Below are 15,729 nucleotides of genomic sequence, written 5' to 3' on the forward strand. Positions count from 1 at the left end.
ATTTATTTGTATGTATATATGTATGTATGTATGTATGTGTATAGTCAGGTACTAAAATCACAGAGGAGGAAAACATTAGCTTCAGTTATGGTGTGGTTCCACGATCACAAAAGCATGCCAGATGAGCTGCTACTTCACTTAAAATAGAACACAATTCTAAGCTAATTGTGTTTTTTTATAAGGAGCAAACGCTTCTAAGCACAGTAAGTGATGAAGTGATGGGTCCTGGATAGTCATTACAAGTTTTTCCTGTGTTGAGCAAGGAGACAATGGTTTCCAATTTCTACTACTTTTTTTTGCATGATTTAGAAGTCAAACTTCACATGATTAAACTGCACAAAGAAAAGAGCCAAAATAAAACAACGAACTCAGATAAAAGCTACTGATAGGGAATACTGAAGTCAGTACATACGTTTCTGTTGCTGGATCATAAACTTCACAGGAGTTCAAGACTCTTCCAGAAACATTGTTCCCTAAACTTCCTCCACATACATAAATCAGACCATTTGCTTCTACCATCCCATGACTGCACCGCTGAGTCAGCATGCTGGGCTTTGTGTGCCAACTTTCCGTTCTTGTATCATAGCATTCAAACAAATATAAAGCTGAATTTCCTTTAAATAAAAAGAGAAGCAAATTGCTTTCAATAACGTTTAAAAGTCAGATGCATTTCTTGAAACCATGCAATAAGGTCACTGTTGAAATGTGGGTTTTCCAGTGCACCAGTTGAATACTTAGAAAACAGCATTTAAGCTCTATGGTTTCAGAGTTATTCCTTCATCATGCTACTCTCCCAAGACACACAAGGTACATGCTCTGATGACTGAGTGACCTTTCCACCCCACTGAGAATGTTGTGGTTTAAAAAGCAGTCCTTTCTGCGCCATCTGTAGTAAAAAAAAAAAATCAAATGTTCAGAGAACAAAGATATCGCAATATGTAGCTACGTAAGGATCGGCTTATTCCATACAGCACTGCTCATTTGCTAAGATGGTGGTCCTGCTCTGATTGCTTCTGCCATCACAGATTAGGCAGGTGAATATCAGCTCCAAGGCTCTCTCAGTGGTGGTGCTCAGGGTTTGGAATTCTCTTTCCAGAGATGTTCACTTGGCATCCTCCTTTCTGTATTTTGGGCACCAAGTCACATCAGTTTTATTCATGCCAGCATTTGAGGAATGTAAGAGAATGAAGCTGTAACCACACATACTTTTTTTGCTGCTGTTAGTTTAATATGTTCTTTGATATTTTAGTTTTTGGTTATTTTAATTTTTGTTATTTGGATCTCATTTGTTAGCTGCTTTGGATTAGAAAACACTTATTTTTCTTTCTGAATACAAACAAATCCTGAAAAGCTTGAACGAACTCTAGCACTCTTCTCAACATGGTAGAAAAGAGAACTAGCATAGGAGAGAATGCTCACCCTACCCTTGATAAGAGAAAATAGTTAAACCATTAGAAGAGGGGAGCGGGGCAAGCCCCGTGCTCTGGAAAAGATCAACAGGCCTGGACAAAAGTATATAGAGCCACAAAAGTACTATATGTTACAAAGCAAACAAGAGGCTCTCCACCCTCTGTATGCCTCATAAAGCTGGCACAGGAATAAATTTGCAGGGGAGAACTGGTGGGCATTTAATCCATCCCCCACCAGCTGATTGTCCCCTGCAAATGATGACTTAACAAGTAGAATCATAGAATAGTAGGGTTGGAAGGGGCCTACAAGGCCATCGAGTCCAACCCCCTGCTCAATGCACGAGTCCAAGACAGAGCTTCCTTGACAGATGGCTGTCCAGCTTCATCTTGAATGCCTCCAATGTAGGAGAGCCCACCACCTCCCTGGGTAATTGGTTCCACTGTCATATTGCTCTAAAAGTCAGGAAGTTTTTCCTGATGTTCAGCTGAAATCTGGCTTCCTGGAACTTGAGCTGTTTATTCCATGTCCTGCACTCTGGGATGATTGAGAAGAGATCCTGGCCTGCCTTCCTCTCGGTGACAGCCTTTCAAGTACTTGAAGAGCGCTATCATCTCTCCCCTCAGTCTTCTCTTCTCAAGGCTAAACATGCCCAGTTCTTTCAGTCTCTCTTCATAGGGCTTTGTTTCCAGTCCCCTGATCATCTTTGTTACCCTCCTCTGAACCTCTCCAGTTTGTCCACATCCTTCTTAAAATGTGGTGCCCAGAACTGGACACAGTACTCCAGATAAGGCCTAACTTGTGATCTACAACCTGAATATGAGCCAACAATGTGATGTGGCTGCAAAAAAGGCAAATGCTATTTTGGGCTGCATTAATAGTTTCAGCTAATTTTTCTGCAACCAGCCTCTGAGACCAGAAATAAGTCCAACTTAACAAAAGTGGCTGTGGCATGTGTATGCACGGATTATCATCTTGGGTATACAACAAAAACAGGCTAACACTTAAAATGTATCACAAGGCTTTGCTGAGAAATTTTGGACAAATGACTGGGGCCTAATTATGAAATCTCTCACCATTTCCATAGTGCTGAAGAAATATTTTCTATTTCCACAGAGGTAGCTCTGTCAATCTGCTGCAGATAAAAGAAAGTATCTTTACTTTAGTCCATGAAAGCTTTTGCCATAAATTTGTTAGACATTAAAGGTGCCACAAATAAATGTCTAGATGAAGATGTAAGTACTATAGGTTGGATCCAGGCTTTGACAAAGCCATTGAACAGGGTAATTGTGGCAATGCATCCTTCTTTCCTCAAGCAAATTACTGAAGTGGTAATGAGGCTTTCAAGATTTTCCATTGTTTGTGACAGATAACTCAAATTCAAAAGCTGTAGAGATAGAGGAAGCTGAGCCAGTCTCTGTATGAGAAATAATCAACTGGTGCAAGCAGACAGCCCAGATTAAAAACAAGATTGGGGGGATAGAGGGTAGAGCTCCATTCTCTCTTTCCAGCTTCAACCCTTGCAGTTGAGAGAAATAAAAGTGTTTTTCCTAACTGATGGGATTCCAACTGATGGGTAACACTTCTTTCTAAAACTGTTTTGTCTTTATTAATTAAAAGCTAAAGGCTGCATTTCAGTGGACTAAAGAAGATCCTTTGTTGAAGTGCAATGTGTTTTACTAATTAAACCTATGCACTTAGAAGCAAGAACCACTGAATTCAACGGCGCTTACTCTCAAGTCTATAGGCATAAGACTGCAAAATTCCTCAAAAAAAGCTTAGTCTTTAATGTACAACAGGATTCTTCGGAAAACTGGTTATTCTCCCTTCAATTCTGTAGTAAAATTTGAGACAAAAAATTAAAATAAGCATCTTATTTCCAGGATCCACATGTTCCCACATTTTGAGGTTTGTCCAGAGAATGAAAGTGTGAATGTTGAGAAACAGTTTAAAAATCTGAGAAGGGGAAAACTGTCAGAAAACTGAAGAATGAATCAGAAGTTAAATATAAAAAAAATCATATATTCATCACCCTACATATACCCTAAAAGTACAATCCCACACGTCAACCCAGAAGTAAGCCCAATGAGTTAAATCAGCTTCCCCAACCTGATGCCCTCCAGATGTTTTGGACTTCAACTCCCACTGGCCCTTGCCAGCATGGTTAATGGTCAGGAATTCTGGGAACTGCGGTCCAAAACATCTGGAGGGCACCAGGTTGGGGAAGGCTGAGTTAAATGGTGTACATTCCCATGTAAGTGTACACAGGATTACAGCCTGAGTTATATGACTTCAGTTTCATCAGACAAAAACTGTATTGATAAATGCATATAATACTGTTGCACATTCATGTTGGGACTAGTCTTCACAGTTGGCTAGTAGAAACTAATGCTTAGCTGCCAAACCAGCCATAACTTGTAGACTCCTGGTTGGATCCAGACTAAGTTAGAGATGACTTAATTCACATTGAAATCAAAGGGATGTAAGTACAACTTATTTGGATCAAAGTGTATCTTGAACTTTTCATTAGACTTTTACATCTAAAGCTTATATGCATGGACACTACCCAAGATTGCTGTTGCGTATGACCGCCAAAACTTCTTAAAAAGTGAAGCCCAACTGTAAGCTTTATTCAGAAGAAGTCTCACAGTGTACAGTGGGATTAACTTCCAAGTGTGCATAGAACTGCGGCCTTGAGGAAAAGGAGCTCCCCCCCCCCTTTTTTTTAAAGTATCTGGATAGACTGGGATTCTGCCTGTGTAATGGCCACTCTGCTGATCCATTCCATGACTGAGCTGGCAAAACAGCTGTCAAGGTCACCCAACTTGGTTCTGAATATCTGGCTCAGGACTTTGGCCTCCAGGATAACCATGCATCTATTCAACAGGATAACTGCCACAACAAGTTTGGTATGACACACTTTAGATTTGATACTTTGTGCATGGGAAAACTTAAGTGCTCTGATGTTAAGACACCATTATCGTGGTTCATTTACCACATTCTGAGCGCACATATATCTATAAGTTTCCAATAAGGGTAGTTACACTTCAAAAACCTATTCATTTTTATTGGATTTCAGAACTATCTTGAACATTGGCTTTAACAGCAATTCTACTGAACAGAACAGTTCAATCAGTAGTGGTCAGTCTTTCGGGCAAGCATGCCACATGTCAACTCTAAAGTTGGAGAAAGTGTTACTCTAGTATGTGCTACAGTACATATACAGTCTTCTGTACCCCAGGGTGGTTTTGTCTCAAGTTTACTGGATCAAGATTCAGGCAGCAGTAAAGCACTAGAGAAGCATGCCAGAATATGGGTCCAATCCTCTAATGTAGCTACTGCTCCTGAGTGGGTGAACCACATACCCCTGCCAATGTGGTACTTGGGTCACAAGTTGGTTACCCAGAAGTTAGATATCTGTCAGTGGGATATGTATTTTCATTCAGATAGAATTCGTAGGCCAGATGAAGTGAACATGACAAGTACACTTTCTGAAATATTGATATCAATCTTTTACCAGAGATTTTAACATTCATACTGATAAAAGTCAGAAGCACTTTGATCCAATAAGTGGCATTTCTTTTTTAAAGGAACATTCAATGACAGTATTAGGATGCCACATGCAATTTCTACTTTAGGATCCCCACCAGCAGACCCATAAAAGTGTCTTACCTACTTCTGAACCACCAGATGTATAAATTTTACCCTCCGCTGCACAAGCTGCAAGACTATCACGAGGTGTTGGGGGCCCCAATTTGGAATACCAGCTGTCTTTCACAACATTGTAGCAATCCATTCGCTTTATAGGGAAAAGCTGGGAACCACCCAAAATATAAACTACATTGTCCCAGAAGACACAAGCTGCATCCCTACGCTTCTCAAAGGGACATCGGATGTCTGTCCAGCTGTAATCCTGTATGTGAAAAAAATAAAGAATTGGCAGAGTTTACCCAGACAATATCCAGCTGTGCAGTTTTGAAATTCTTCAGTTTTGAAACCATTTTTATCCCACATATATAAGTTCGTGATCTGAAAATGGGCACTGCCTCGATATAGTTGAAAACCTCATTTATATGTAGAGGATAGATGTGAGTAAACTGAACAGTGGGAAACTCATTTGAATATATTCTATTCTGATTAATTTGATTTTTGAGCAGACAGGAAATTTAGAGCCAATAGGCTAGACTTTATTGCCTTTTCCATGCTGGCAAAAGTCTTTCATTATGTAAGACACTGCTCAGGCAAAACAAAAGTCTTGAAACAATTCCTTCGTTATGCTGTTAGCAGTGATTAATTTTATTAATGTGTTTCAAGTACTTCAGTTCTGGAAAACATCAACAATTTGGTGGAGAGGAGAAGGAGGACATAAGGTGGACACAGAGAGTCTGACAGACTCCTGGCCCTTATTATATCCACTAACCATGATGCAGTCTTCCAGAAGTTGGATTGATTTTAAAATGGAAGAGTTAAAAATAGTCAAGAAAGACTGCATCATAGAACAAAAGAGTGGGGGGTGCGGAGGGAAGGGAATAAAGAAAGAAAAGAACAGACCTTAAGAATTATAATTAGGTAAAATAGAACTTGCAAAAACTTGTTGTCATGACAACCAAGAATTCTTTTTCTATGCCACAAATTATAATGTACCTTTGATCATTACCTCTAACTACAAATAGTGCTGCCAAAAATACCTGCAGCCGTATCAGACACTTTAAAACACACACAAACCTCTGAATTCCAGCAGTCAAAAGAACTGCTCAAGCAAGCCCAAATGAAATTAATGAAAACTAAGTACAATCCACAAAGCAAAAGAGCATTACATTCTAGAATCAGGTAACTGCAAAAAGCAATCAAAAGCAGTATCAAACTACTCAAATCACACTAATGCCCTGAGCCAGCTAGAGAGATTGGCATGCATATTGCCTGTTGGATCAGGAACCACAGGTTTAAATCTAAACAGGATTCTGTCTGTCCATACTACACTGGACTACAACATGACATGTACATTCAAATGTGTATGTCTATCCTGGTGCAATTAGTTACAGGTAAATATCTTTTCAAACTAGAATTGATTGGCCATTTCTCTGTACATAATATTTTAAATTACTGTCAAGCTCTTGAATTGCAGTGAGTAGGAAATGGTTTTTTTTTAAAAAAAGCTCATAAACATTACACATATACAAGTGGGGCCCTGTAACAAAAGGTTGCTTAGATTAATGAAAGGATTTGGTGCCCCACACAAATCTGCTCCCTTCTGTCACTCGCTTCCCTTCCTTTACCTATTACTCCATTTGGGGCTCCCACTTACTGCCACCTATTTCACACCTCTCCTTTTCCCTCCTCTCTGCGCTGTCAGTTGTCTGGCATTTCCCACACACATACTCCTGCCCCCAATGTCTCTCGGTTATTGTTCACATCTTCTCCCTGCCCCCCACCACTTCTTCTAGTTTTCTTTTCCACTTCCTCCCTCATGCTAGCCACCTCTATTCTTGTCCTTTTGTTTCATTTGCCCACTCACTGTCCGTACCTGCTTTGGTTGTCTCTCCTGCTTCCTCCACCTAGCTGCCTCTACTCCTGCTCTTGCCCTCTGTCTCTGGTCTGTTCGTTCGCTTCTTTTCCTCGCCCACATCTCCTGTTCTCCATTCATTATTTAACCCTCAAATATCCCTACAACAAGCCATGGGTTATTTGGGGGTTGTCTAACCCTCAAACAACCCCTGCCACCTGGGCTTGCATGACACAAGCCATGGCATGCTTGGCGCCATGCAAAAATGTGCACATCACGTGAACCAGCTCATTGTCTATCTTGTTCAGTTGGGCTTTTAACAGTACTTCGGATCCTTTGAGGGCTTTTTAAAGACGTCAGAAGGTAGAGTATAGATTTCTCAAATAAAATAAAGTAGTACTTTAGATCTTGGCCAATGCCACATTAAGGGATAAACCCTTCTATCTTCCCATATCAACAAGTTATGGAAAGTTTATTAAAAACAGGGAGATATAGGAAGCAAAAGTAGGTATGTGTTTACTTTCATGAAAATCCTTCTACATTTCTGAATTGCACATATATATTAAGCTTTAGATCAACTTTAGACCAAATATGCAGAAGAATTAACATGAAACATATCATATCTTAAAGTTGCCTCGTAAGTTGCTGGATTTTCTTCCTATATGACCTCTCAAATATTAACATCACAAACAGAACATTACGTCCACCTACTGATATCCCAGGTGCCTAAATTTGGAGTAGGGAAGGCAACATCTCTACAAATTGTAGAGTCCTAATTTGCAGGAAAATACCAAAACTTTGGTCACAGGATGAAGACAACAGGCACTCATGGTACACATCCTCCAAGTCCAATCATCCCCTCCTCCAAATTATTTTGTCAGTAAAGACTATGTGTTGGATCCAGACTTAGTCAGAGTAGACACACTGGAATATGAGTTAGTCATAACTCAAGTCCCATTGATTTCAATTTATCTTCTCCATATGACTAAGTCTGGATCAAACCCTATCTCTTTGCCATTTGGAAGGAGGATGGGGGCTTGTATCTTTTCAACTAATTGCCTCTTTGTTGCTGAAATGATTACTGGAAAGGAATCAATTGAGCTTGGAGGACATGCTCCCTCAGCCTATTTCCCCCTCCTTTTTCCCTATATCCCAATTTGTTCCTTTAACGCTGATCACGTACTTTGGATTTTAATTTGTAAATGAGTAGATATTTATCCTTAGCAGTAACAAAAACCCATATGTAAGAAGCGTTAAAGTTGCTATAGAAACCTCAAAATAGCCCTGTACTCCAGAAAACTTCCTGTATAATTCTGATGTCTCATTACATTGTTGCTTTCAACCTGCCCCCACATTTAACAAAAAAATCTTCATCTGTTTTGTGGATGATAACAGGTGTAACAACTACGAATATATACATGAAAGGGGTTATATAACAACTAGCCTGCCTTTTAAGTACATGCTCCAGCTATTTTACTTATTTGAATTTACATCCAGTATTGTCTCAAGGGTGTAAGGTAGGTACAGTCATTTCTGTACAGTAAGAAGGATCAAGGAGTAAAATAATCATAACATACATAATCATGAGCGGTGCTACAAACTGCAACAGGACAAGTTGATGGGTTGAAATAATAGAAGATGATGATTCCTGTAGATGACGATTCCTGTCATCTACAGTTCAGAATTACCTTTGGATTAAAATATCTACATGACTGTGGCTGTGATCCTCCAAATAAGGCAATGCGGTAATCATGCTTTTTTCTACGTGGGCGAGTGCCATCCACTAATTCTTCTCTATCCTCTGGCGAAAGCAGATGGTACCTCATTCCACCTAAACCAAAAAAAAGTACACTTTTTTCCCCATGTAGTTCAAAGTGAAATATCTGTTTCCACTGTAAAAATACAGGATAGCTCAAACAGGAAAGAAATTAAAGCCTATTCTCTACCCATTTTAAAAAATCCTATGTTTCTATATATAATTCATATATATATATTAACTACATACAACTGGTAGTCATGGAGTAAGCCTCTCAGATGACCATGATAACATAAGCATGTCATGAAGCATGCTGGGAAAAGATAACATCCAACATGTTTTTACAAGAACTCAATACTTTCAGCATAGCACAGAGGATGGAACCCAAGTTCTTGGTAGAAACTGATTTCAATACCAGTAGCTTTAACTTTTCCAAATGTTGTTCCAACAAATCCAAATTTCTTCATGAAATGTACTTAGTATTTCATTTTAATTTATCCCTGTCATCAGTTGAGATGAGGAAGGTATGTATAGCAGCCTCCCTCAACACAGCGTCCTGCAGATGTTTTGGATGACAATTCTTGATTATTGCCTACTTTGTCTGGTGCTGATGGGAATTATAGGCTAAAACATTTGGAGGGCACCAGTTTGGGAAAAACTGATGTAGAAAATCTTCCATGCATAAATATTTTCTCACCACACAAACAGGCTGAAAGCCTAAAGTTTTTATCCGTGTTTTGTTTTAGCTAGCATACCCTTTAGATGTCACCTAGATCTGCATTGAAGTTACAGATGGTGGTGCGTAGGTTTAGTGTTTTTAAACAGCTATGACAAATGTCATTACCGAGGCTATTTTGGCATAGATATTAACATGACTATCAATTCTATTCTAAACCTAAAACATATGAGCTACTTTTAAAGGTGTCCTTATCCTCCCAATTGTACTTAATTTTAAAAAATGATTACATGAAGTTAAGATTATAGTATCTAGGTAAAGAATTCCTAATATCTTATATAGTAGGGCTATTATCCTGTTTCCTGAACCACAGTTCTGGCGAATTGGGAGGGGTGTCAAATCTGTGTTCTAGACAGAGATGGGAGGACATATCTGTTTGGGTGGGGAAGGGAAGGCTGTGAACTGCATTTACCTTTAGTTATGTAGAATGGTGAGCATACCCACTTCTAATTTTCCTGCTGCAAATAAAGCAGTGAGCTGGGGAAACTCATTTTGCAACAGCTCCATCTTATACTGTAATGCACTTGTAGCTATGAAGCTATGCCAGACAGCGTATACATGACCAGCCCAGCTACCACCACCTCCTCAGGCTAGTGATAGGAAAGTGCCCTGCAACAGAACTGTAATCCTTTTCCTTTGTATAAATGTGGCCAAGGTAAAAGATTACGCTGTTTCCTCCCCTCCTGTAAAAGGTTCAAGACTGCTTCCTTCCCCTCCCCTGCATGTCATGGGGAGGTGGAAAAAAAAAGATGACAATCTTTTTCTTTGTACAGGGCTCCCAAGAAGCAAGGAAATAGCAGTTTCCTCTGTTCTCATATACTCACTCAAAGAAGAAGGATCATTACTGTGTCCCCAGCTCCTATGTGATATGCAATGAATGGAGAACACACAAGATCGAGCACTTTCTTCACCCTGTCTCCAAATGGAAGAGGAGTGGTGGTGGTTGCATGAGGGTACACATTCAGGCAAACTGAACTAAAACATGCACCTTGGCCCTTCATGGAAGGAATCACAATCAAGGCACCACCATAGAGAAGGCCTTCTAACCTTCAACAGTGGAGGACCTAACTTTGAATGATGCCTGGAAACAAACTGAAAGCCAGTGAAGATCTTCAAATATTGGAGAACTATGTTCACCAAGTTAACAATCTAGCCTCTAAAAAAGGAGAGGGTTCTGGGTTTTTCAAGGGCTGTCCCATATAGAGTGCATTACAGTAATACAATCTGGACTGAACCAATGCATGGATAACAGCTAAACCAACTCTTTCCAAAAGGAGATGCAGCTGGCAAACCGACCAAAGCTGGTAACATACTTCATGCTACAGATACCATCTGGGCATCCATAAGCAAAACACTTTGTTTCTTTTCAGTTCCATTTAGCTTAGTGGGACTTACTATCAAGTAAACATGCATAGAGCTAACACAGAATATTAGTTCCTGCCTTCCTTGCTATGAGCAACCCATTACCAATAAGGAATTCCCCTTATTTTAAAAGCACTACTTCAAAGCTGTGAAACACAAAGGAATCATAGGAAGCTGGGGAACTCTGGGCCATGAAGCCCAAAGACGTGGACTACAACTGGGCTTCATATACTGATTGCAATATACTAGTTACATTTTTTGGCTGCAGGAAATAACACTCCAATATTAAGGGCTTCTAGTCAGCTGCTGTTCAATTCAGCTTCCCAGTACAGAGAAAATAGTGTCAGTGATAAAATGCTTTGAAGTGGAGTAAGTTGTTCCTAAAGAAAAGCTATACAGAATGTTGAAAGCACAACTAGAAGATAAAAACAACAAAGTCTTGTGGCACCCTAAAGACAAACCATCTTATTCTGGCATAAGCTTGCATGGACAATGTCCACTCATCAGATGCATGATGAAGCATCTGATGAAACAGACAGTGTTCACAAAAGCATGTCAGAATAATTTTTTTAATCTTTAAGATGCTAACGACTGTTGTTTTTGCTGCAATAGATTAACTCTGGATCTAGAAGATAAACTTACTGATAACCATTTTGAGGCACTCCGGGTTGTCCTGGATAAGCGGCTCAGCCTGTACCGTTTTACTGAGGAAGTTCTTTGAAATTAAAGGAAACCTGACTTTAGCAAGAATGTCAACCATATATGGTTGACGGTTTGGCTCATCATACTTCAGCCACCTGACAGCAGCATCATAAACCTGGAGATAAGGAAAATACATCTGAGTATACACACGTAGCAGTCACCATTAGAAATTGGAAAGCAATTATTTTACAGCTAAAATAAAGAAGGCTAATTTAGAATCTTCAAAGTGGGGTTTAGAATTACTTAAGATATCTCCCTTCTCCCACTGCTTGTTAATCTAGACAGATAGGTTGAGTCCCTTATTCAGAATTGGCTAACATGGAATCTGAATTGGCATGATTCCATAGTTAGAGTAAGCTCATGAACCTTCAAAGCTGTGAAACAGTAACAGCTGAACTGTGATAGGCTTTTATATAGCCAAATTATTTTACAATGATTTTTACTATTATGTAGTGAACATGCTTGGGTAGACTAACTTGGAATAATTCATGGAGCTGTCACTTGCCTTGAAAATATGCAATTCTACTATTTTTCAGCTACTATTCTTAAAAAAATATAACCTGCATTGAATGGTACCATATTAGTTCTAACTCTATTCTTAATTTTAGTGAGAAGTTTAAACTTAATCTCTGAAGCAGTTAGATATGGTAATAAACCCCAGATATATAAATAGCTAGGCAGAACCCATATATTAAACCCCATCTCCTTGTAGTAACCCTCTCAATATGAACATGGAAAGATCTACTTCATCTTTCAGATATGTTACGCCATGATTTCAAAGAATGAGCCTGTTATTTACTATTATTTCACATACTATGTCCCCAAGTTTCAATTTAAAGTTTCATAAGCATGCTGAAGCACTTCTGCATGCACACTTGGGCTCTCCCAGTTTTTCCTACAAGCTACAGGATGACCAAATCCTGAATCTAATTGGGCTGCTTCAGAGATTCTAAAGCTCTCCTAGGAGAAGTAGGATTCTTTCTTAAGTGACCATAACCAAAACTTGAACCATCCTGAAGCTTCTTGTGAGATTTGATGCTTTCAGGGGCTGCAGAAAGGCAGGCAGACTGTTGGCAAAAAAAAAAAAATGCTTTGCTTTCGCTTTTGCATATATAGGGAATTCCAAGGGGGTTAAGGGGTGGTGGGAGGGAGGATATGAGTTAAGTGACTGACAGGCCTACCTTCTCATCACAGGGAACAGTTAACCAGAGGGCTCTCCAATTACACTGCTTGTAAATAGGCATTTGAGTCTTATAAAATCTTTTGCTCAAGGCTGCTCTCTGCTCCTTCTGCTATTTATGTCTTCAGCCAAGAACTGTAATGTGTTGAAGAGCTTTTGTGAAAGGAATTGTTTGTGGCTGGCTTCTGTACTTCTTCCTGATCCCAGCTTCCTGGTCCAAATCCTTACTTTCCTTTTTCATTCCATCCAGTTAACCTTATCTTTCTCTAGAAGGTAAATTTCATTTCTTTTTGCTGTTTATTAGTCTCTGTTAGAACTAGTTATTTAGCCGATATTGCTTCCCTTCTCCTCTATTCTTCCCCCGGCCCCCGCACTTTGGCCCTATAGGTTTTATTTCTGGTCCAAGTCAAATTGGGCTATTTTCCAAATCACAGAATCAGGGTCCAAACTAAATCTTATGGTCAGCCCACATCCCTAGCAATACACCTTAAAAACAACAACACCTTACTTCAATTGTAAGAATAAAACTGTAAAGTAATTGGATCCTCACCTGATCTTCTGCTCTTACAGTCAATGTATCTTGGTTCAAGAGATGCGTCACACGTTTAACATCTAGCTGTAGAAACTCATCTGTTTTGTAAACCTCTGTAAAGTGCTGATGGATAAAGTCATCTGCAGTGGCCTTCAGTTCTGGGCAGTCAAGACATTCTGCTAACACACTTATACCTAATGCAAGGTGAGGGAAATGTATGCAAATAATTCTTAAAATCTGTAGAACATGTTATAAAATATTTTATTTTACTCTTTATTATGTACACCAGTCTCCCTCAAGTTGGTGTCTTTCAGATGTTTTAGACAAACCCCATCACCTACAGCCAGCACTGTCAATGGTGACAGATGGTGGAATTTTTAGTCCAAATCATCTGGAGAGCACCAGTCTGGGGAAGGTCAATATACACAGTGGCAAAATGAGGACTGCTTCCTTGTGAAATGCCATAAGGTATGGAATCATTGTAATGAGTTAGCTACTAGAGAGAAGGTGATGTCAAGTTCAAAATCTGCTACTCATTCCTGGTGACTCAGAAGAAATTATTAAACACAACATTCTGCAGAAGAAAATAGTTCAACCTGGTTTATCTGAAAGCTAATTACAGCTTATTAAACAGACAAGCCAGACATACCACCACATTAGAGCTTTGAAATATGAAATATGTATGTTTCCAAATCTTAACTTTTTTCCCCTAACAGAATTAGACCTGAAATTTATCATTATGAAGATTGTCCTAAAAGGTAACAACCAACAACCAGAAGTGTTCAGTATTAGCTGTGGTGCCCTTGGAAAATATCAAGAGTTCCTTGAAACAATACATTATAAGAATGAGCCATCTTACCCAGACAATTTGAAGCATCAACTTGCTCCTTTAAAAAGTCCACACACATTTTTTTGACAGGTTCAATTTGATATTGATTTGCTGCATCTAGCAATGACTGGACGTTGTTGCTGTTAACAGAAATTCTAAAAAAATGGGAGAATGTTACCACAACTAAAGAATTTCAACAAGAACTGGAAGAAAAGATACACATACCTATATTAGATTCTATACACATACCTATATTAGATTCTAAGTGTACAAAACTACGAAATGGTATATTTCACAACTATGTTTACCACTGTCCACCAACTTAATTTGAGGATTTGCTGCATCCCTAGCACACCAACATAAGTTGCAGGCAGATAACATCTGGTAGTGGGATACCAGGTTTTAACCTGGTGAACTAAAATAGCACCAACTCACAACAGCTTTTCTGGATTTCTACTTTTCTGGGCTTCACATGAAGCTATCTGGCTGGCAGGGGCAGATTGAAAGGCTTATAAATAAACCTACCTTGCAGTGTAAGCAAACTCCACAAGCTGCTCAATAATATCTGGCTCTGCATCTTTTAACTCCACTTCAAATGACTTTGATTCAATCATATTTGCTGCAATTAGAGATATAACACTATCATCTAGCACCAATAATTATTTTTTCTAAGTCTCAAAGAGAGCAGTTGTTCTAGTAATTAAGAGTTTAATTTAACAGAAGAAGCAAAAACAGTTGTAATGGAAGGTGTTCACTGGAACTTCCAAGACAATCCCAGAAATCACTTGCAGAATGAGCAACAGAATCCGGAATTAATCATGTTGCTATCCAGTGCTCTATGTACCAAGAATAATGGTTTTTCTAATTATACTGAAGTCTTACCTATAGAAAAGACAACTATACCAAGGAATAAGGAAATTTTAAAAATATAATTTTTAATATCCAAACATCTGATCTCACAAAATACACTTTTAGGAGATACAAAACGATTAGGCTGCATCAGAATTAAGTACTACACAAAAGTTTTACTTATTTACACATCTCAAAGTTTTAAAAATGCCCATATAGAAGTTCCTTACAGCCTGATCTTACATGTGTTATCTTGTGGATTGCACCTCAGCAGCTATCATGGTATCCTGCGCCTTGCAAAAGGAGACAAAGCTCTGTCTCTCTGCAGGAAAAAATGCCCCCAAAATTGTCATTAGAAAAGATTAACGCAGTACAGAGTAGTATGAATACTGACCTTAAACATTTTTGCACGTAAAGGTGAGATAAAAGAAGAGGACACACTCCCTTAGTATGAAGCACATTTTTAATGACAACTGACGATGAAGATTGGAGGTAGCAAAATGTCACCCTCTGAAGCTGGTGCATTTCTGGCAAGGCTTGTTCTACAATGACTACACCTAAGAAATGCTCTTAGGAAGTGATATAAAGGGAAATGCAATGGTTCCACCTCAGAAACTAGCCCGGTTCAGATAGATCACTAAGCCATGGTTTGGTTTGTTGAAATATGGCTTGTCATTGGTATGGTTTGTACGATCACTGTAGCTTAAACAAGCCATAGTGGCCAGGTGACATTTCCCTAATTATCTGCTTGTTGTGTTGTCTGACCCCTGGTGGCATGGCTTGTTGGAGGGGGAAAACAACCCCCAAATAACCCATGGGCTCTTGTTGTCAGTGACCAGGTTTGCACAACACAACAGCCCACTGTGGTTTAAT

The 15,729-nt window shown here is 39.1% G+C and overlaps 1 protein-coding gene across 5 annotated transcripts in view; it reads right to left on the minus strand.

The window, feature by feature from the left end:
- The window catches only part of KLHL7 (kelch like family member 7), a 38,165-nt gene that overhangs the window by 14,367 nt on the left and 8,069 nt on the right, over positions 1–15,729 (minus strand). For 4 of the 5 annotated variants that reach the window (XR_014792348.1, XM_084858564.1, XM_084858566.1 and 1 more), the window contains exons 3-9: positions 14,533–14,626; positions 14,038–14,162; positions 13,197–13,372; positions 11,407–11,581; positions 8,599–8,741; positions 5,080–5,320; positions 413–614 (exon numbers count right to left, since the gene is read on the minus strand). Coding sequence is in view for 4 of the 5 variants with exons in the window: in XM_084858564.1 (XP_084714690.1) it covers positions 413–614; positions 5,080–5,320; positions 8,599–8,741; positions 11,407–11,581; positions 13,197–13,372; positions 14,038–14,162; positions 14,533–14,626 (1,156 nt within the window). In the remaining variant the exon portion in view is untranslated. Of the gene's footprint in view, positions 1–412; positions 615–5,079; positions 5,321–8,598; positions 8,742–11,406; positions 11,582–13,196; positions 13,373–14,037; positions 14,163–14,532; positions 14,627–15,099; positions 15,179–15,729 lie in introns of all 5 variants that reach the window. The other variant, XM_084858565.1, reaches the window with a different exon arrangement.

Source organism: Heloderma suspectum, chromosome 5, assembly GCF_057233095.1.
Source record: "Heloderma suspectum isolate Gila_16-S chromosome 5, 16-S_ref, whole genome shotgun sequence".
NCBI classification, from domain to species: Eukaryota; Metazoa; Chordata; class Lepidosauria; order Squamata; family Helodermatidae; genus Heloderma; species Heloderma suspectum.